The following is a 24,826-nucleotide window of genomic DNA, read 5'->3' as shown; positions in this document are numbered from 1 at the left end:
CTTCTTCGTTATATGTGTCTCGTTATATAATTAATATTGTGAACATGACCTGCTGACAAACAGCTTTGGGAGTTTAGCGGGTGTTTATATTAAATAATAAATAATAAAAAGAGGTAGTAAAAGAGGTAGGAGAATATTTGCATAGTAAATCAAATACAAAATACTATGCCCCATGAGCAAAAGCAATTTGACCATCAATAATCAACGCTCTTGCTTATTGATGGCTTTAATGATGGCAGAAATACAAATTATAAATAGTTTTACTTAGTCATCAGATTCAAATATAGATTAGCTAGAAAAATTAGATTCACCAACGAATGTGAACGGCCATAATTCACCACGACAAAGATGAGCTTTATGAACCAAACTGTATGTAACCTCGATAGTATGAAACCCTGAACATCAGATGTTGGATATATTCTGTGAAAAAACTTCGAATCCTTGATAAAATATTAATTTGTCACAAAGAATGACACGAAAGTTAAAATAAGTTCAAAGTGTTAGGATGTGTTTTGGAATGAAGAACATGAGAATTTTTTTTTTTTTTTTAAGATTCAATCAAACATTTTTTTTTAAAATTATATTTATTCAATAAAAAAATTTACAATGTGCGATATACATATATATATATATTTCACTAGTAATAAGATAAAAGATATTATGATATGATTAATATTTATTATTTTTCAATGTTCTCCTATAATAAGCAATTGCTTGTGTGTATGGGATGAGGTATTATTTGTTTAATAATAATAATAATAATAATATATTCCAGGATGTGGGGAGGTTAGTGCAATCCCACACGTCCCATATAGATATACATTTTTTTTTGTACAGTAGATATAATAAATTATCAAATAAGGAAAACTATGCAGGGTGTGGTCTTTAGTTTCTTGGATTTTTATTTTATTTTTTAAATTTTTGTTTTTGTTTTTCTTTTGTTTATTTACGTTTTTTATTTAGTTTAGGTTTTCAGTATATTTTTTTAATTGTCTTTTGAATTCTTTGACACTATCATTTAGTGATCTTATATTTTCTGGCAATTTATTGAAGAAATTTGCGCCTAAGTATTTGTAGTTTTGCTGACCCAAAGTTTTTTTACAAATCAGAATTGGTAACATGTATTTTTGCCTGAGATTTTCTGTGTTTTTGAATGGTACGGTTTTTTTAGGATATCATCTTTGTAAACTTGTAAGGTTGCGTGATACAGGAAAGAGGATTTAATTTACTGACTTTAAATTCTTTGAAAATGAGTTCAGATGAATATAAAAATGATTTCTTTAATATTATTTTTATTATTAGTTTTTGCGCAATGTAAAGAGGTTGTGTGTGAGTTTTATAGGCGGCCCTCCATCCTATTATACCATATTGGATTATGGATTGACAGAATGTGAAGTACGTCATTCTTAGTAGTTCTTTATTTAGAATATGTCTCAAGCAGCTAAAAATAAAGGTTAATTTTCGTACTCTGTTTTTGAGAATGGTTATATGTGGTATCCATTTTAGGCATTGGTCAGTAGTGATCCCTAGATATTTGTTTGAAGTTTTAATTTCAATATTAGTACATAGTAAGTTACAGCGGTGTTGTTGAGTGTTTGGTGCAGAGTGAATTCGAATGTTTATTTCATGCGGCGTATTTGGTTTGTTTATGAAAAATGGTACGTAGGCATAACCTATTAAGGCATTACCTCAACTGGAAGAACTAGGCGAAAGGAACCACCAAACTACCCTGACTGTCAACTTTACTAGTTTATGTTAAAGTCTTTGAGATAGATAAAGTATCACAGCCAATACAAAAAAAATACAAAAAAACCGGCGGAGAATTTTCGTCGGAAAAATATACTGAATTTTATTGCTTATAACAAAAGCGTAATAATAAAGCTGTAATGATGCTTTAAGTCACTATAATTACTCGTGAGGTAAGCAACTTAATAGGTTAACGTTAAGCTCGTATCACGATACCTACAACAGCGTGTTATTTCCCTTACAAGAATAAAGGAAAATTCAAAGTATATTATATTTGCTTTCTTCGGATTTAATCTTGAACATGCTATTTTTAACCAACGCTAATTATTTACAAAAGTTGACACACAAAAGTTTGTAGCAAATCGTATTAATAAATCGTTTAAAACTTTGAAGTAGCTGCGGAATAAAGTTATAACTTGGGAGTATAATAAATTTCTTCTGTTTTCTAAGCCGCAAAACGTGAATAATGACGTTTAATGAGGTTGTGAAATGTCTACTACACAAGTGGTTCAATTTTTCCGAATTTCGAGTTGGTTATCACGATGGTTAACCAAGCGACAAAAGCGAATGGTTGTGCTTTACGTGACAAATGGCCGGAGTTAGCGACAATGACCTCTGTCGATTTGCTGGGTTCATCATAATATATTGTGTTATTTAGAAATGTGTCAAATATAACAGACACCCTCTTTGTCACTCCAAGCTCTGAGCGGTAACATAACGACATCACAAACCGTTGTTAGATTGTACAGAAGAAGTGTTTGACCAGTTTAAAAAATAATAGATTTCCTATGTTTTTTTAACGCTTTTTTATTTTTTATAATTATAAAAATTGGACGCTTAAAAACACATAACCTTAATTTTATCTTAACAATGAAGTAGATCAGATTTTCAATTTTGACAGCCTCCATGGTCGAGTGGTAAAACTCTCAAAAAGCAATCCAGAGGTCGCTGGTTTAAATCCCGGCACACGTTAGTAAATTTTATTTGATTGTTTTTTGTTATTTCACAATTTGATCGTATAAAATAATATAATTATTTTCTGAACGCTAAACAAAGGTAATACTCTCAGTTTCGCCCTGGTGTAAAACCACCATTCAGGATTGAAACGTCGCTTTAAATAGCCATGAAAATGTTTGATGATAAGATCTGAATTTCCAGGTTCTTCCCCAGCTCTTTCCCTCTCTACCACTTTCAGCCTCACAACATACCCCACTTGGGGATGCCATAGTCTCACTGGATCAAGAGGATGGTAGAATTTGGACTCTTGTACTGTATTAAAAAAAAATCATCCATTTGGATCATTAAATTTAGAGCTTAAAATGAAATTTTCAGGTCAATGCTCATATATTCAGGTCAATGCTCATATGTTCAAGTCAATGCTCATATATTCAGGTCAATGTTCATATATTCAGGTCACCACGTCAATTACTCCAGTAGCCATTCTTTTATTTATTATTTTAAGCAAAAACGCAAATATTTTTTTCCATCTTTTTCATTCGTTATAAGAAAAAGGATCTCTGAGACTCTAGCGAATCCGGATATTTGCTACACAAGTGCAATAAATATACCTCCACACTAACAATTGTAATCCCTTTACTTACCACCGAGGATATATTTCAGTTTTTTCTATGGATTAAGTAGGAACTTTGAACAAATTACTACAGCAAAACCAGCTACTAAATTACTTTTTCAATCGAAAGGTTTGTTTCGTACCAGTAAGAGTTATTGCAAAATGCTTGAATATAGAGTGATTGCATGTTGATCGTGCCGATACATTTTAAATGTCACGTTGGGTGGAAGAGTGGTGCATGTAGGGACCTAGAACCACGTACTTGTAAGTTCGTAGGGTTCGTGTAATTTGTATAGGCGTAGGTCGGTTTTCTTAGGAAGTGGTCATCAACCTTTTTTCATCTCGATTTTAGATGAAAGACTACCATCATTCTTCAATTAATTTGAAACTTATTTGTTTTTGATAACATGATGTATTTATAATCCATTTTTTTTACTAATTATTAAGTAACTAAAGTTTTAAAGGAACTAAATTGGTTAGCGGTGAAACGGATACTGAACTTGAACGCGATGATATTTATTCAAGAAAATATTAAACAACCTGTTACCAAGATACTTTAAAATTAAAATTATATTTAATAAGAACATTCATAGACATAACAAAAGAACATAAAATAAAATTAGACTACTGAAAAAGAACAAAGCCAATATACAAACCATTTTACTATACAAAGAAATGCAGTATTATAATGCGCTGCCGGAATTATAAAGTCTGCATCAAATTCAAGCTGGATTGTAGGATCATATATTAATCAAAAGAAAATGTAACAAATAATAAAAACGTGATAATTTTTGTGTTTATATTTAGCTCTTTCATTAAAAATTTAGGCGTATTAGATCTATCAAAAAATTTATTTATACAGATGCAAAAGTCGGTCATTTTGAATACATGTAGGATAACGAAAGATTTTTTAAATATGTATGTTGAGGGATCAGCAGGATTTATAGGCCCTGTTAGGAGTTCTACTGAGCCGAACCCTCTGATATGAAAATATCTGGAGTCGGTGAATTATTTTCCCATTTGATCTCTCGTGGGTTGACGTGTTGTTCTTGTATTGTTTTGTATTTATTTTGCTTATAGAATACACTTGCATAATGTTGATTGACTAGATGATCATTTGTGGAAAAGTGTGTGGAAGGGTTTAGTTTTTCCTATGGGGAAGATTTAAAAATCTGAAAATAAATGGTCTTGCAAACACGGATAAAATGGCTACAATGAAATCTATCTATATAAATAAAAAAGTTAAATACCTTTGTTCGAAATCTTAATTCTCCGAAAGTTGTTCGATTGCTCTGGGCGATTGATTATACGAATATTATAATATGGGCGATTGATTATACGAAAAAAAAAATTAAAAAAATATTGTACAGATTTCATAAAATGCACCATATGTTGAAAAAACATGTTTTTTTTAAAAACAGCACCATCTGTTGGACGTAAAACCAACACGCCCTATTTGTTCTCTACCTGCACTGAAAGACAGAGCCACATCAACGCGTGGCGGGGTACATCTAGTAAATAATAAATATTACTACTTCTTAGGAAGGCGAAACTGCTGTAACGCATAATAATTTTAAATAAATCATTATTATAGAAAGAAAAAAAAATGGTTTAAAATGAATCCAAATGAGACAAAAATGCATTCGCATCAATTTTTAATTATTTTTTACATGATAGTTTCGTTGCCCCCTCACAAAGTGAACAATGTCTTACTAATTTTATTCTTATATGCATTAGTAGGCTAATCAATGACAAATCTCAGGTTCATTAGACATTATACGTACTGTGTAAGAAGATAGCGTATATCATTCACTGATTTTTTTAATACTGAATCACATCTATTAATTGTAAATTTATACGAAAAAATATTCTTCTTCATTTTAGCATCCAAGATATTTAACATTTAATTTTTATTCGTCTTTATGGTATGAACATGAAGTATTTTTCAATTTTAAGTCGATATGTATCACGGTCAAATGTTTTACGATACCTGTCCCATTATGGGGAAGGTTTGTGTGAACGTGGCCTTAGGGTGATTGATGCTTTACCTAGATTGACTAGCGGGTGGCGATAAGGCATACTCCCCTTCCTTATACCTTACTTTTATTAACGTTAAAAATAAAGTTAACCTACATTCATGCAAGACGCGAGAAACTGGCTACAAAGGAAATTGCCATATAAAACGTTTGGTATCTGAAACGAGATGGAGAAATAATATGAAAAAATGTATTAGGAGCGTCTGTGATATCCACAACAACTCAAATGTTAAAAAGTTTTTTTATACCCTTTATTAAGGAAGGTACTTATTTACTTTGTGAAAAAATGTGTTGATTTACAAGCATAAAGGCCAATACACGAGGGGTGTCGTAGAATGGGGAAAATGCAAATAACCTTTACAGAAGTGGAATGTTTAACGGGTTTAATGTGTAGTTCAAGAAACATATTTTTAAGAAATACCCAGAAAAATGTTTTATATTTAAAATGAACCAGCGATACCTTAAAAAAAAAAAAAATCCTGGAAACCAAATAGATACATATGCTTATAAAACCTTACTAAGCAATTTGAAATAACATTGGTACGTATTATTTTTTTAATGATCTATCTCAATGGAACCTAAATAAATAGAAGGTTATAAAACAAAATCGAACAATTTAAATCTTTAAAATAATATTTAAAAATCATTGCAGCTTAGTACAAATTTTATTTTTTGAAGAAAACTGATAAAGACATTGAAAAAATAAAACAATATGAAAACGTTACCTGGAGAATTCGCCAGCACCCTAACTATTTTTCACAGATTAACATGAGCAGGAGACAATCATAACTCAACATTTACAAAAAATAGGACTAATTTAATGAGAGAAAGATTGAATTAAAAAAAATTAAAACATTAAAAAATGAGAAAAGTGAATACATATTGCAGCAGATAAATGAACCCTAAAAATACTTATTTTTAGGTGTCTGTGTTGTGCGTGAACTCACGTTAATTATTTTTAAAGTGTTAGAAGATGTGTTAAAGTGTTAGTAATGTTAGAAGATTCCTTATCCCTAGTTGTTGAACCCCGCCAGATTAGACATCATCATCATATATAGGTCAGTGGTAATTAACTTTAATTCAATACCGTTAAAAGAGGAGCTCCTTAATGCTATAAAAAAATATAACAGGTCTTGCGAAAAGATTGGGGACAAAATAAACACGGGAACAATCGGATTGTCTGGCCCCATTACACCCATATACGTCTCAGAACTCCTCACGTCTAAAGGCAAACGGCTTTGGTATCTAGCTCGCCAACGTGCGACGGAATGTAAATATAGGTACGTCTGGACGAAAGCAGGTCTAATCTACATGAAAAAAGATGACTCTTCTCGACCTATATTAATAGACTCAGAACAAGCTATACCGAAGCTCTGACTACCTGCTCTTTATTCTGATTATCGTGATAAAACAACTGACTACCGCTTTATATCGCCATTTCATACTCTATTACATAACAGCACTATATTATATGAACACCTAGGTTTTTGCATAACTCCAATTTGTACTGGAACAATTTTAATCCTAATTTTAACTTTAATTTTAATCTTTATTCTCTCTAGAATGGTAACTACACTTATTATAAGATTATTATTTGATTTATTAGTAATATTACTAATAATTCGGCAAAAGAGAACTCTAATCAACATATTTTATATAACCCAGATATTACTTATTTTTCATACTTATACTACTTTTTACTGTCTTTTGAAAGAAAAAATGCCACACACCAACTACATACGTTATTTATTTCCTGGATTTTATTTCAGATATTATTTCTTACTCATATATATTTTAATTTTCCTAATTACATCATTTTGTTTACAGTTTTGTCGCTACATATTTCGTACTACAAGTATTTATATGATAATAAAATACTGTTTTATAACTTTACCCAGAAAACAACAATTAATTTTTGAATTCTAATGGTAATAAACGATCTTCAACATGAAATCGATAGTATCTTAGTGCCAAATACTGAAATAATTTTTGAAAACATTAACAAAATTATGCAATTTAATTGGGAATCTAATAGGATTAATATTGTTCATCAAAATATTAGAACGATGGGAAACTTGGATGATTTTCTTATATTTTTGGAAGAAATAAAAGCTGTGGTAAAGTTCCATGTACTAATTCTCACTGAATGCAGGTTAAATGATTCATACATAGCCAAACAAATTTCAGGCTATAACGAATACCATACAACATCGCATATTAACCAAAATAGCGGAGTAGTAGTATATATCGACAACACATTAAATTCCTTAGTACAAGAAATAAACATAAATCAGTGTAATTGTTTAAAAATCAACATTGATGAAAATTTAGGTATCCTAGCTATCTACCGATCACCATCGTTCAATGACATCCAAGATTTCCTGGAAAATCTTATTGGTGAGTTAAAAAAAACTAAGGATTATGCACAATATGTACTGATCGGGGACATGAATATAAATACTATAGGAGAAGTATTGCATAGGCAGTCCGACGACTACTTATGTGCTATGGCTGAAAGTAACTTTATTTCCAATATTAATTCTCCAACTAGGGTACAAGGTAGCTCTAGCTCATGTTTGGATCATATATATACCAGAAATATAACAAATTCAAATGCATTTGTAATACATAATACAATCACTGATCATTACACCACTGCAATCAGTATCCCAAACTCAAAACCCAAAAAACATAAAATTAATCACAAACAGATTATCGATTATGAGGCTTTATTAAATGATCTTAATAATAAAAATTGGGAATATGTCTATAAAGAGACTGAAGTTAACAATGCTCTAAACTATTTTATTAATGAAATCAATAAATTCATAACAAAACACACAATAACTAAACGCATTCCATATAGTAAAATACATCTCACACCATGGATTACCAACGGCATTGTTAAATCTATACACAAAAGAAATCACCTTCATAAAATAGCTAAACGAGACCCATTGAACGATACTAAACAGCAAAACTATTACCGATACCGTAATAATTGCAAAACCGTTATTCGCAAATGTAAAGAGCGTTATTATAAATTCTTACTTGATAAGGATAATTCCAGCAAAAACATGTGGAATGTTGTCAGAGACATAACTAAAAGTAAAAGAAATACCAATGCATCTGTAACTGAATTAAATACCGGAAATTTGATTATAACTGACAATCAATCAATTGCATGTCATACTAATCAATATTTTGCATCTGTTGGATCAAATCTAGCAAAAAAAAATTTATTAGAAACCCAGAAAACGGAAGACTCTTTAGCATCGACAATTGAAACAAAGGAACAATCTTTTTCATTTAATATTAAACCAACTACTGTAGAAGAGGTCTTAAAAATAATCAACGGCCTTAATACTACACATGCAAAGGGTCCAGATAGTCTAAATACACAAATACTAAAAATAATTAAAAATCAGATTTCTGCTCCGCTATCATATATTTACAACTTAAGTTTTGCATCAGGAATATTTCCTGATCACTTCAAAAAATCAATAATTGTCCCAATTCACAAAAGTGGACCTAAATCTCTTGTAGAAAACTATAGGCCAATATCACTATTAAGCGCGATATCCAAAGTCATTGAAAAGCTTTTCAAAACTAGGTTAAACGAATATGTGGAGAAACATAACATTCTAAGTCCTAACCAATACGGCTTTCGGTCGGGTAAGGGAACGGATGATGCCATCGCATGTCTCACTGAAACTATTGCAGGGAATATGAACCATGGCAAGAAAACTATTGCCCTTTTCCTGGACCTGGCCAAGGCATTTGACACTATATCTCATAAAATTCTTTTACAGAGACTTAGAAATATAGGAATAAAGGGAAAAGCTTTTCAATGGATAGAAAGTTATATATCTAATAGATTTCAACAAACCAGAATTAACGAGGCTATTAGCACTTCACTAAAATACACTTTTGGGGTACCACAAGGAAGTACACTTGGGCCCCTTCTCTTTATTATATACATAAACGAACTTTGTAACCAACACATTGGTGGCAAAATTATCACGTTCGCTGACGATACAGTTATTTTGTTTGAAGGAGATGATTGGATAGAAACCCACCACCTTGCGAACACAGGTATAAACAGAGTAAAACAGTGGCTAGACAGTAATTTGCTTACACTAAACATACAAAAAACAAAATATCTCACATTTAGCGCTACCCTTGCAGGTCAACCCAAAACACCTCATCACCTCACAATACATAATATTAAGTGTAGCCTTGGAAATAATAACCATACTTGTAAATGCGAAACCCTTGAATGTGTTAAATCTATTAAATATTTAGGTATAATAGTGGATAACCATCTTAAATGGAAACAACAAATTGAAAACACAGCTAATAAAGTGCGCAAGCTTATTTATATATTTATAGCATTGCGGGAAATTATAAAAACTCAAGACATTAAAAAAATATACTACGGGCTCTGTAACTCCGTCATAACCTACGGTTGCATTGGATGGGGTGGAACAGGATTAACAATATTATACCCGCTACTGAAGGCACAGAAATCCATTCTACGCGTCATTATGAAGAAACCCTTCAGATACTCGAGCGACGCTCTCTTCAAGGAGTTTAATGTGCTTGATGTTCGACAGTGTTACATAAAAAAAATAACAATCTGCGTCCACAAAAATAAAAACAAAACGATAACAGTCGATCATAATCATCACACCAGAAGTAAGAGCAGAAACGACCTTTCTATTCCAACTAGCAATACTGCGGCTTATCAAAAAGTTTTCTCATACCTGGGACCAAAAATATACAACAAAATCCCCTCTCAATTTAAACTATGTGAATTATCAGCCTTCGGTACTAAAATTACTAAATGGTTATTAGACTTAGGTAGGACAGATTCCGAAAAATTATTAAAAAACGTAGTCTGAGTTGATTTCCTCGATTTTGTATTTTGTATTTACCTAAAAAATATTTTTTTTATTTTTCTTTCTTACATTGATATATTATATTTTTATTTTATATTTTACATGTACCTATCTGGATTTTATTGTTCATTACTGCAAAATTGTATTTTCCTAAAAAAATATTTTCTTTCTATTTTTCTTTCTTACATTTATATGTTATATTTTAATTTTATTTTATATTTTACATGTACCTACCTGGAATTATGTACACGCAACCTGCCAATTTGACTGTCCTAAAACGGGAAACTTCCTAGTTGGACAGTCAAAGCTTCCTTTTATATTTGTATATCTTGTATGTAATAAATGTAATAATAATAAATAAATAAATAAAATAAAAAATAAATCAGCACTATTTTGAAATATTTGACTTTTGCCTCCAATACCACCTTCATTAATCTTCTCCTAGATAATCAGTTGAAATGTCATGGATATGTCTGCCCTCATGTTGTAACTAAGCTACATATCAGATTAGGCATCGTGTCAAATCAAATTGTGTGGCTCAAGTCAGCGCCATTTAATATTTTTTTACACTTGCCAGATCGAGTTAACGAAGTTGGGTTATTTGATCAGGCGTCAGGCACAATGGTTAAGAAAAATCGAACAAAAGCTGACGACTCAAGAATCGGCGGTAGGCGGAAATCGATATTTGAAGTGGCAAATGTCGAAAAAATGTACAGATTGCCACATTATTGTGTTAAAACAAGTAGATCCACACCAACTCCATACTAATAAACGTGTTTTGAATGTAACGCAACTAATAAAAAACGATTTACTGTACATTAATGGTTGTTCATCGGTGTAAAAAAAATGAAACACTCTTTTTAGCAAGACTCTATACATAAGAATTAAAAATATTCTAGGTTTGTAAAGCGCACATTATGGCGATAGTTCACATTTCACATGCGTTGTAAAATTAGTTAAGTATTATTATTACCTGTATAGTGGTATCCCAGCATCATCCCTGAACCAGAACACCATGTGAACCTTGTCTTGGTGACCCGAAGAGATGTCACAGGGAAATTCCGCTTTCTTTCCCTCAACTGCCTGGATGTCAATTGTGCGAACTGTGAATAAAAAATATCATTTTTATTAATTACGTCCTGTACTCCAATTGTGTACACTTTTTTAATAACAAGCAGGAAACATGTTTGTTTGTCACCTCACAAACTCTTGAGCTGAAGTTTTGGCGTCATGCATGATTGTAACAACGCTGTTTCTCGTTCATAACCATAATATTGTTTGTTACAAAGTTTACAATTTTTTGGTAACAAAGAATTTTTATGTTACAGAGTATTGTTATTCGGGCAATGCAAAAAGTAGATATTCACAAACCTATATAACATAAAATTAAGTCCGTGGTATCGCTATGCTAAAGTCAATATTGTAGATGCATTGCATTATAGGTGCATAGCGAAAAAGTGGTTTCTTCGTTAGTTCCTCTTTTAGCCGCCAGATAAATTTTGTAAATGTTTAACTTATGCGGCTTTATTGTGTGTCTCGATTTTTAATGTACTTTAAAAAATATAGAATGAATAAAAGTTTTTGCCAATATTATTGGTAAAATTAGTGCAGTGAGTTAATCTATCATATAACGATAAGGATTATTAATAAAATTAAAGTGCTTCGATTTCACCCAAAATAGGTACACAAGTACATAAAATATTACGAGGGATTTAAAATATTTGTCAACACATATCACAAAACGATTATTCAAATATTCCATAAATATTGGATTAAAATAATGGCGGTGGTCAAAATATGCGTAAATATAAATAAATACGGCTTATAGAAATTAATAAATAAGATAATTACAAAACGTATTTATTCTGGTTAGATATGTACAGTGATGTTTTCGAATGTAATTAATAAATATTAATTGCTAATGAAGTTTAATTAATCTCAATTGGATTTTTTTATACGAACGGTGTTAAATATACAGAAAACAATGCTCGTGTTAAAAAAATGCTTCACAATGCACTTTTTTCATTGGAAAATAGAAGATTATTAATAAACAAGGTGATCTATAATGAGCCGGTGAGACTATGTCATACCCGTTTGGGGTATGTTGTGAGGCTGAAAGTAGTGTGGAGGAAGGGACATGGGGAAGTACCTTGCTATTCAGATCTGGTCACCAAAAATGGCCAAAGCCATATCAAGCAATATTTCAATTCTGAATGATGGTTTTACACCATAGCGATAGTGAAGGATTGATGACAAAAATCTGGTTGAAAATTGATTATCGTCCTATTGAGGGTATCTAACATGGCCGATCGATAAAGGATTCATCGAAAATGTCGATTACTTGTCCCCGTTCCCGAGCACGAATGCAGATCACAGACGTATAAACAACAGATTACGTCGAATAAATTAAGAATATTTAGTCATTGTGAACTGTTGTTCATTTGCTATCTGCAGTCATAAACGAGAACAATGACAAATTACCGACATTATTGATAAAAATATTATCGATCAACCGTGCTAGATATCCAGAACAAGCAATGTTGAGAGAGTTCAGGCAGAGTTTTCAAATTGACATCTTAGAATTTATGTAGGTATGCCACTGATAACTAAATTTTAACCACGGTTTATTTGTTCCTTCCTCTTTCTTAAGAATTATGCATATAAAATTAAAAACACGTTCCACCTTACTTTTGCTGAAATTGACCAAAATTCGATAATTCTGAAAATCTTTCTTGAGCAGAAAAGAAATCCTTCCATAGTCCTATCTCTCATAAAAATTAGTGATATTAGTTTTCTTTTAAGTCGGTATAGATAACATTATTATATAGGTATTATTTATTCAGCACACGGAGACAGGACAGTGATTCATTATAAAATAAAATAAAAATTGTATTATAATGTTATGTTTGACCCTGTCGAAGAACATTTCAAAATTACATACAGTAATTTATTATTTACTTCGACCTTAACCAAATATTTCGTGAACCTTATTCGGGACACTCTGTATTAAGCCGGTGGTATTAACTGGCCGTTTTTACATATTTATTGGCAGAGCGGGTAAGTTGGCTATTTGTTAAAGTATTAAGCCCCTGCTGAAATGTAGAATTGAAAATAATGTTTCATTTGGACGCGAGCCGAACAATTTTAAATAATGTATTTCAAAGTAATAATTTTATTACAGAATTCATTTAATTAAACTGCAAACATCGTTGGAGTATGTAGTAGCTATCCATTTAAAAATCACCCGTTGGAAATTTGTTTAATTATCAGCGACTAGCTAGTTTATAGTTTGAGCGAAATATTACAAAATTTAATTTATTATATTAATTTGATTATTATTATTTTGACTAAATTAATGTTTACAGTTTTGGGTTATACAAAAAAACCTTAGGTATATAAATTTACACTTCCTTAAACTATTAATATTAATTTGACACACCTACCAATTTACCTGGTATCTAGTTAATTTGTATTTTCTACAGCTTGTCAAGTCTTTGACAGATGAAAGAAGACATTACAGAAAGCAATAGATATAATTCGTTGTTGTTTTATAAGTAATATATTTATAATAAAGAGATATATTTTTATATTCTTATTTATCCACAATGTAAAAACTACTTGTTTCTCTCTTTTCTTATCTCAGTCATGTACTTTGGGATGTTTTATGCATTACTTGTAAATGATGTATTTTGAACGTACATTGTACTATTACTTTATTTTTTTTTATGCTATTTGCAGTTCATAAGCTGTTTTTTACTCTCTTTTTTGTATGCTATTATATACGATTAAATGGATAACTAACATGTATCATGAACATTTTCATTAATAAATTTTTTAAAACTTGTAAAAATATATAAAAGCCCATCAGATCATAGACGATTAAAAAACAAATAACTAAAAACAATAACACACCCTCCTAACGTAACCCCCATAGGGGGACTTCGTTTCACATGTAATATGTAGAACAGATGGGCGAGAATGGAAGAAATTGCACGGTTGATACCTATTATGAAATAATAATTCTGTATGAATTATAAATGTAATATAATAAAATGGTGCGTGGTAACACATAGTTTTGTCTCCTTCTTCTCTGTCTGCATACCCTTATAGAAAAATGGCGTAATTCAAAATAAATTAAGTGAAACATTTTTGGGTTATGATTAATTAACCTTAAAAATATATTAATTCTTCCCACTTTCGTCGTCGAAAAACGTTGCTTTTACCATTATGGACAACTTACAACAACAACGCTAGCAAAGGATTGAACTCGCGACGCGTGGATGGGAACCCGTTGGCGTTGCTTTGAACAACTCGGACACTAACTGGTTGTGAGAGAACTAGATGGTTTGATATTTAGCTTACCACAATTTTACCACGATTTTTGTTCAGATTTAAATAATGTTTTTGTAGGTAGGTATTTGGTGGACGGTTGATTTATTTTAACTACTTGAAAGAATTCAAATTCTCTTGTTTCATACAATTATTTTCGGAGAAACACTTTTTGCAAGCTTACACCCGTATATAAGTGATATGAACAGGTATGAATAAATAGATTTTTACGTAAACATTCTTTCAAGGAAGGCTTACACATACAATGTTGTATCAGTGGTTCAATCAAACATTGTATATGTATAACTTTCTTGAATGCTTTGAGTTTAAATACGGACAACTGTTAATTCATATTTCGATTGTATGTTTACGGACGAAAACAAAAAATATTAATCTTAATATTTTAAAGCATAACTAACAAAGTGGTTTTTCATAAAATAATTAAATTAGCACCCGCTAAAAATTCTTTTAAGATTTTTTTCTACATTGTCTCCATACAGGAGGCCCTGAAGAATAAATCTCCCAGGGCGTATGTCATCTTTGCGAATGCTGTGTGCAGGCTCTTTTTAAGGAAGGAAGGAGACATTATGGGGAGGAAAAATGTGTGAGGGGTGGGTAGAAATCTGGCGGTCAATGAGTCTAGGAATGACGGACATTTGAATTCATCCCTACCACTGCGATAGGTCGAGAGAGTATGGCTAAAGAGGTCAAAGGTTCTCTCTAAACCAGTCTCTCCCGGTCCGGCCCTCTACGCGGTAAAAGGGCAAACGCATTCGCGGCCAAGACTTAGACAAACCTTAAAAACCAAACCAAAGTAGCAAACCACTTGGGGTGACTTATTGCAGGGGAGTTGGTTATCCAATAAATAGTTCCCGGGGCGGCGGTACCCACCACCAACTCCCAAGTTAAGATATGTATACCCTCATGTATCATTTTTATGCAGACATTTAAATATCAAAACTGCAATAACCTAACTCGAAGTCTCTTCGACTGTCCAATATTCTGTTAATTGATTTAAAAATCAAAGCAAATTGAGAAAACCTTACTTAGATGTATTTTTCTTTTGACAGACGAGTCCTTTACCGAATTAAAAGTTCCTCTAAACGGAATTGTCCCTTAATCCTTTAATTACCATTCCTTTGAAAACAAAGACTTTGTAGACAAAAGGAATGCACCGGCATGGTTTGCTTTGGGCTTGCTTTAATTACTACGTTATTCTAAAAATAAACCAATAATAAATTGAACTACTTACTCTCTTTAGAATTTTGAGTTTTTTTGCCCGAAGTATTAGGAAATTCCTCGCAATTTTTAGCGAGGAAGAATCCTTGCAATCTTTCAAAGAATTTATATTTCGTTCCAAATTATTGTATGGGTTTGCCCTAGATTTGTGCACAATTCTTTGATATTTTTTGTATTGAACAATTGAAAAATATGTAACACACAATATTTATTTATGTATATTTAGGTACGTATTTAAAATTCATATAAAAAGACACATTATATTTTTCTTAAGGCTATTAATATAGAAATGTTTTTTGTTATTAATGTTTTTATACCAATACTACCCATTTCGGTAGAGAAATCTCGTGTTAGAGCTGGGAAGTAGCGCCGTTATAGTTTTAAATTGAATGAACATATAATCAAATAATAGAACGATGTAACAAAATCGTTAATAACATAAAATATTTAACAAGTCGCATAGAAAACAATACAAAAAATAATTATATTCTATGGTGGATTTGGGATTTTCAGAGAATGCGTCTTTTTTACAGTTATTTGAAAATATGAAGAAGATTCTGAATTTCTGGAGAAATAAAAATTCATTTGATCTTTTAGCATAAGTTTGATAACATGTAATAATTTATTGTGCCATTTTTTACCGAAAAGATGATAATGATGTTGAGTCTCAGTGGTTCCCAACATTGGGATGGTTATAAATCCACTCGTTTTGAAGGTTTAGCTTACAGAATTCTGAGAAATGTAGATTTGGAGGAAAGCAATTTGTATTTATTTTGTATTAGTTGCAATTGCAAAGTTTATACATAATGTTGGTATAAAGTATAATATAAGTATAAATTTAATTTTTTTTCACGGTCCTCCTCACGAAGGTTTTCTGAACAAAGGCGACCTGTAGTTTTTAAGCTTTTGTATTTTGTACAAATTTTCCTTACATCGTCTTCAAAATGCTTATAAGTTGAATATAACCTTGTTCTCTCAGCCATTGGGAGTAACCAGTATATTTTGGCTTATTGTTATATTTATTTGCTTCTATAATTTTGCAATTCAAAGAACCCATATTAAATACTCTAAAAAAAATACTTTTGAGAAGTCGCTTGGTTTTTTTCAAATGCTTTTAAAAAATATTTTTTTATAATAATTAACGGTACCTCTGTAACGGCGAACTCATAATTAAATTGAATATTCAAGTTTCGTATACATTTAAAATAACGTGAGAAGTGCCTCAAGGCTCTCATTTGGGCCCATTTCTATTCATTATATTTATGAATTATTTATACTGTTCTGATAGTGTCTAATTCATCCTGTTTACATGTGACCTAAAGTTTTTCAAGATGATTAAATGTTTAAATGATTAACTAATCATTCAGCAAAATATAGGTGGTCTGAAATAAATAAATAATTTCCTAAGCGTAAAAGAATTGTTTCTACGGATGTTTTTACCGATCACGGTATCCAATATTCACATCGTATTAGGTTATTAATAGTAAAATTTTATAAATAACATTCATCAAAGATCTTGAACTTATTTTCGATTGAAAACTTACATTCGATCGTCCCTGCGAAACAATTTCCAATAAGTCCATGCAAATTTTAGGTTACGTAGTACGTACCACAAGAACTTTTCATAACAATTTGATTCAGTGAAATTACTTTACTGCTCCTTTGTGAGATTGCAGGTAGATTATGCACTTCCTGTATGGTCACCTATTCACACTCGTAACTTAAATCAGATGGAGAAAGTACAACGAATTTTTCTTAGATATGTCCAATATAAATTACGACAAATCTGTGATTGATATCAATTACAAAACATTAATGTCGAATCTAAAACTAACACTGCTTTCAAACTAACAGGGGAACTATTAATGAAATTCTTTAACTTTTTATATTACTGAATAACTTCATCGCCTGCCCTCAAATATTAAGTGCTATAAATATCCGTATCCCTGTTAAATCTACTGGACTCCGTCAAATTTTCCACTGTGACAACCCTAGTACTAACTATTCGTGTTCTCTCAACACTAGATCGATTTTGCCAGACTGCCAATACAAACATATAAAGACATTTTCGATATTTACAAAATCTATCCGTCCTGCATCTAAACAAAAATAATTGGTTGTGGAAGAAACTGATATGTATTTCTGTATTATATGTGTAACATGATGAGTATTTATTGTACTTACTGACATATGTATATATGTATTGATTTAGGTACTTCCTAAATATTGTTGATCAAGAGATCGATATGTTTTTCATGTACTATAACGCACAAGGTTTTTGGCATTGCAAATATAATAATGAACATCTTACACCCTTCATCGGTAATGCTATTAAAAAATGTACAAATTGACTGAACAAATAAATTTTATGTTTCTGTACTATGTGAAATTTTGACTTGTATTATGTTTGTTAAAGTCCTACGGGCGTTCAGTAAAAAAATGTTTGTAAATGTTTCATATGCCTTTTTCCACCCAATAATTCTGTATTGTAAGAAATTTTTTTGCCTTAAAACGTCATATAGTATTTTAACTGTTTTTTGTCAATTACATAACCTTTCCTACCCAATACTTCTGTATTGTTGGAGAAATTGAACAAAAACGTAATATCATTTTAATTGTTTTCTTGTCAATTACATACCGTTTACAGAGGATATTAAAAAGCTACATTGCTCGTGATGGAAATTAATTGAATATGTTGACCAATAAAAATAAATTTCAGACATAATTTATTTATTTATTAATCTTAAGTTAGCTCACATTTTCGTGTGTGCTAATAGTTTTATAAACATGTACATTGATTGGCAAACATAATCTTTCTTTAAATATTTCAATAAAGTCACAAAAAAAGAAACATTAATAATTGAGACAGACATATTTTCTTAATTCATTTTTGAACTTATTAATATTTTCTATCACAGCAATTTCCTTCGGGATTTTGTTATAGAGTTGAAATATAATATCACATATAAAATTTCATGTCGAAAGAGTTTGCTACACAGGAGTGCTTTATACCTCTTCTTTACAATGCTTTAGCTAGACAATACGATCAAGTGAATCAAAAGCTCTAGTCACTATGTCGTTTGCGTACGTCGGTCGCTTACGGTAGGTGACTGAGTAAAGAGCATAAGTTCCACGCGATTTGTCTTACGCAACGTATAAGGACCATCGGTCCAGCTCGTCAGCGCTACGTCGTCACTTGACCGACTTTGGTACTGTTTCCAACCTAAAAGTTAAAATAACAGAAGAGTATTATGAAGTATAAGCCTGTGCCAATACAATTGTGTCCATCCCCTCTGACACATTTTGTAGTGAAAAAGGGTGCGATTACTAGTTAGGTATCTATTTAGTCGGTTATAGATACAAATGCTTTATAGTAAAGTTTAAAGTTCCTTACGATTTCATTTTAATGAGCTATTTTTGTAAGGGACATCAAATTTCGACAATCGATATTGTCAGAATAGGAAAACGTCTATTTTAGAAATGTAATTAACCATGCTTTTGTTTGCGCTGTGACCCATCTATCCCTCAACTGAATACTTAAATAGCGCAAATAACAAACTACACACAATAAAGATCTATTTCAAGTCCTCAGAAACATTGTAAAGTAGTTTTTATGTTTTCGCTGTGACCCAAATCTAGCCCACAATGAGTAATTTTAATGAGGCAGTCACCGATCCTAATGGCCACATCTACAGATTTTATATTTTTTCACAACAACAAAATTTTAGATTTGGGTTTATGTCGGTAGTAGCATTGAAAAGACGGCTAAACTCTCGTGAAAACAGTGAACGCTGGAGTTCACAAACTTGCACGGTGAGAAATTGATTTTTGCCCTCACGATAAATTAACAGGCTTTATTGATAAAACATCTTTTAAAGAATGTTTTATCGGTTTGCCTCGATAATATATCTTGACATTAGATAGAATTTTCGTTGCAATTTAAAAATATTCGGATTTTCATTAACACGGATCCCGAAATCGTGATAATATTTTCTTAATTTAATAAAATGATATAAGGAAATCTGTTAATTAATTCATAAGGCCTGCAACCTCTCTTTTTAACCGACATTACAATTAATTTCATGGGATTTTTAATAATTTAGCAACAGTTATTTTTCTCCGTGGGCTCAGCAATTTTTACTTGGAAATTACAGATCAACGCAAACATTTTCATCTTGCGAAATCATTTACCTAATGAACCATGGGATTTTTGGAATATCTAATTTTATATTTGATCTTCACAAGATGTTTTATTGTTGGCGAAATTTTAGCGTTTCCGCACTAGAATACTATAAGAAAAATATATCGAGTTCAGTACCACGTTTGGTAGTAAAAATTGAAAAAAGGGTGAAAAAATCTACTTTTTAAGTAGTTACAATAAATAAAATGTTCAAATATCGTAGATGGCTATACATATATCGATCAAATATTACTAAGGAGACTTAAAATGAATCCCGAGCGGGCAGAACTAGTTAATCTGTACCTAATCCTGTATTAAAATCCAATCATCTGCTTGAACTAATTTATCGCCGATTTCATCCGAAATGTTTTTCCAACGTCTGCATTCTTTCCTCGTTTCCCCTAGAACGATTATAATCTTCTCAAACCTAGTGATCGTTTTAATAAAATAATATTGTGTAAAACTCCAGCAAAGCCACGTAGTAAAACTACTTGCATAATAATATTATATATAGCTCCGTTGCTCGATAAACTAAAATGTTTTGTTTCCCCATTATTTGTAAAATTTCCACGAAAAGAGGCACAAAAACTAGCAATCGTAACTTTCAAAATACTCTCTTGTACCCAATAGAGTTATCTTTTTTATTCGTATGTTGGTTGGAATGTAAATTCTAAACAATTGGGTTTTATTCCCTTTGGAAAACAAGGTTGTGTAAGAAGAACAAAACATTATGAACACAAAACAGGAATTGTCTGTGAATAAACCATTCTAACGGGAATCTTTCCATACGAAATTGAACGATATTATGATTGTACAAAAAAAAGTAAAGTAAAAAAAACAATGTTTACAGCTGATTTAAAAATGCAAATCTAACGTAATAAGTCAGATTTATTTTTTTAGAGTACTCGAAGAAAATAATTTCCCTCAGGGTCTATGTCATCTTTGGAGATGCTGTGCAGTGGGTTTTTTCAAGGTAGGGAAGGAGTAAACTTGGGTCTTGAAAAGTCCCATAATATTGAAGGGGGAAACCTAGAGGCCGAAAAATCGTTCCACAGCCGAGTTGTTGTACTCAAAAACAAGTCGTAGAAGCGATCCGTTCTAGGTGAAAAATGTCGACTGAATACAAATGTTGGGCGCGCATTTGTCGTGTATCCCGGATGTGCACCGGTGCTGAAGGAATCAATGACGCTAGTTCCTCGGAGTATCATCCATTGAAATACTAGTAGAACAAGGACAGCATCCACTAGATGGTCTCCGTGGTCGAGAGGTAAGGTTCTCGACTAGCAAGCCGAAGGGGGCATATTCAAATCCCGGCGTGAGCAAGTAAATTTTGTTTGATTAATTTGTATTATTTAACAATTTATTAATTAAAAATAATAAATTAGTATCAGACCATCATTCAAAATTTGAAAATGCTTGAAATGGCTTTAGCCGTATTTGGTGACCAGACCGGAATAACCAGGTACTCTCCCACGTTCCGCTTCCCCATGGCCTTCCCCTCCCCACTACCTTCAGCCTCACTACATATCCCAATTGAGGATGCCATAGTCTCACTGGCTCCGTGGATGTTTGGAAGTAGTGAAGTAGACTATTGTGCTATTGTATTCAAATAATGAAAAAAGTAATCCCACTCGACGCCTGTGCTCTAAAGTTTGCAATCAATTTATTAAGATATGACAATCTGTCAAACGGACCACCCGTTTCCGAACAGAGTCAGGTAATTTGGAGCCCCAGACCAGAGGTGGCTGTACCCGAGCTGGTTACTTTTAAACAATTAAGTATTGGTGTAAAAAACTCTATAGTTACCCATTTTTTTTAGTTGGTAACTATTTCTGGTCTGAAAACCGGGGTTATACATCTTAAGAAGGCCTTAAATCTGTAGAAACAGCCAATTTTTTTATTTATATAATAACGATTTGAAATAATTGAAACACATACAAAAGGTGAAAATGCTGTATTTGTTTTACTGGGAATTAGTTGGAAGGCACTCCCTTCAACGGTCATTATCAATTGTTAATATTTTGGCTAGGGTTGACAATATTTTCCGCGTTATAATGGGTTACTCGACAAACATATTATGCTGAAAGGCCTGGCTTTGGATTTAGCTTTCAGATTTTTGGGTCCCCCATCAAAGTGAGCTTTTCCAAGAGTCAGTAATAACCTTACTACTATTTTGAAAAACAAAACCCCTAAAAGTAACTCTAATAGTCACGTGGGTCTAGAAAAAAAACTTTGAAATTTTTCAATTAAAACCTCTGATCCATCTTCGTTGAAATAATATAAAAAAAAACCTCTTATGGGTCTCTACTGGATCTGGTCTATAATGTGTGTCAAATTGTCCTGAAAAGAAGTACTGGATTCGGATGGACAAGCATTTCGAGGGATTGTTAAATTTTAGACTTTGAAGTAGGCATAAGGTGGTGATGTAGAAGAAGAATAATTTGAAAAATACCTTATGTAAAGTTTGTTTTCCCTTACTAGGTGTTTTAAAGCGTTTTCCAAATTTGGTTAAGCCATATTATATAAGGACCTGACAAAGATATTTTCGTGTCGTTTCTATGATAAAAATGTGTTGCATTACAAACAACGTTATACAGGCATCCCGGAGTTAAGTGTACTATCTTTAATAGGTGATTGTAAATGATAGTAGAAGTAAAAATAAAACTTTTTCAAAAAATTCCGTTGTTTTTATTCGACTAAGAATTTTTTTTTCTATGAAAGAATTTTTTTGCCAATCAAACAACTAAACATTAAAATCACCATAAAATGTTTCGACTTTCTAAATCTAGAAAAATATTATTTATCTTTCTACTAGTACTACCACGTAGAATTATCTTGCATAATTTGTGCACTTTACCCGCGAACACTTTGTATATAGAGACCTTACCTACGTATTTTTGTGTTGCGTTCCAAAAAACCTTTTATAATTAAACAAGAATGGTAAAAATTTTAAAAATATGTACGCACCTACTTACGGGTTTTACATCTATCCTGTATGTTTTTCTAAGGGAAAGTTACTCAAGATGTCTGATGTATCTATACTTGGTAGAATGGAGTTTGTCTGGGAATACTAACACTTGTGAAAATGTATGCATAGATGAGGGTAAAGATAGAAGAAGAATGCAAAGTCGAAAGAATAATGGATGAAGATAGAGACTGGGTGAAAAGTTGGCTTATTAGCATAACAGTATGTCGCAAGATAAGATACTCGTAGCCAGTAAATCAGAAAGATAGAGACATTTACGAGGATGTAAGCCGCAGCTACCTGTCAAACCTTTTGTTGTATGGGTCAGGCATTCACGGAAAAAGCTAGAAATATGGACGTAATAAAATTGCAAGGAAACTTAATTTAGCGAGCACGTATGAGAAGTGAAAATAGAAACTGATTGTGATCTACGATCTATTGCAATACTAATGAAACTAACTTCTAAAATAAACAAATTTTAGTGAATACCTAGTGTTTAATATAATATTGAAAAAAAAACTCAACTAGAAATGGTAAAGGAACTGCGTAAAGTGTTTAATATTTTATTAAAATACAGTTTTAGATGTCTTTTCAGTCAAATTATATATAAATATATATTTATATATAATTTAATATGAGCATGGTGATCTCTATTGTTTTAAAAATTGGGTTTATAAAAACGAGGTTATGTTACAGGTTAATCATTTCTATTTAGTAATAAATATCAAGGTGAAACAAAACAAATTACTTAAAATTTATAATTAAATAGAATTTATTTCTTAAAAATTAAAATATTAAAAATCAGTTTTGAACATACGATGTGGTATGGACGGATATTTAGCACGTGCAAAAATCAATGCCGTACTATATTCAATGAAACTTCTACGGCGTGAATTCTCACCGATCAATAAACACATTCAATTATTTACTATCCGGTAGCTTAAGACAGGAAATTTTACAGCGGTCCCAGGCACCGGAGCATGGGGACGATTTATCACGGCGGAAGAAAAAAAAACTACAAATCAACATTTGTATTCATGCGGCGGCTCGTTGTTGCAGAACGCAGTCAGCATTTTAAGATTCGCCGCATCTTGACACGGTTTTCCATTAGCTTCCTATAGTCGCACTACACGTGTGCTACGCGAAATTAAAAGGATAAAATTGTTCAATGCATTTCGTTGCGTTTCCTTTATTGTAGGTCTTCTAAGTCAAAAGACCCTTCTCTTTGCTTTTTCCTTCCCCTTACACTCCTTTAGCTTGACAACATTCCTCGATAAGGGATGTGATAGTCACACTGGTTCCGGGAAGTGCTGTCTTTTGTTTGATGGTCATGTGAAAAAAAAAACATAAAACAAAACAATGGTCTTTTGATCTGTTATCTTTGGGTCCTGCTAAATAATGTTTAAAGAAATTTATAATATAAAGCAAACTATAACATCGAGTCTCAATCACAATACTAATACTGGCTGTTTGGTTTTATATTACTTTAACCGTCGTCAGATAAAAAAACATGTAAGCACAATGAAGTCCCAAAAAATCACGTATCTGGAACGAAATATAATTTTGTTTTCATGTTTTGCAGTCATAACTTTCGTGCAAGTAATATTACCCACATTATTGTAAATCCATTCATGCTTAATGAAGCTCAAACTATTGAGTTGTAAACTAAAGTTTTTAAAGTATTGAAGTGAAGTTATTACTATAAAACTCTAAATGCTTTTACGAATATCAAATTAATTACCAGGTACTATTATTGGGAGATTATTTTGTTAATTTTTAGGGATTTTCGTTCAGTAGCGTTTGGATATAAAGCGCTATTTTTAATATCTTATCAACAATATTGGCATTTTTAATGCAGAT

The 24,826-nt window shown here is 31.7% G+C and overlaps 1 protein-coding gene across 2 annotated transcripts in view; it reads right to left on the bottom strand.

The window, feature by feature from the left end:
• Positions 1–24,826, bottom strand: part of LOC149424498 (kin of IRRE-like protein 1) — a 267,924-nt gene that overhangs the window by 188,002 nt on the left and 55,096 nt on the right. For both annotated transcript variants that reach the window (XM_089651621.1, XM_089651622.1), the window contains exon 3: positions 11,227–11,356. In XM_089651621.1, coding sequence (XP_089507747.1) covers positions 11,227–11,356 — 130 coding nt within the window. The remainder of the gene's footprint in view (positions 1–11,226; positions 11,357–24,826) is intronic.

Source organism: Hesperophylax consimilis, chromosome 4 (genome assembly GCF_061612785.1).
Source record: "Hesperophylax consimilis isolate HC1 chromosome 4, BYU_Hcon_1.0, whole genome shotgun sequence".
NCBI classification, from domain to species: domain Eukaryota; kingdom Metazoa; phylum Arthropoda; class Insecta; order Trichoptera; family Limnephilidae; genus Hesperophylax; species Hesperophylax consimilis.
This window is presented reverse-complemented; position numbering and strand designations above follow the sequence as displayed.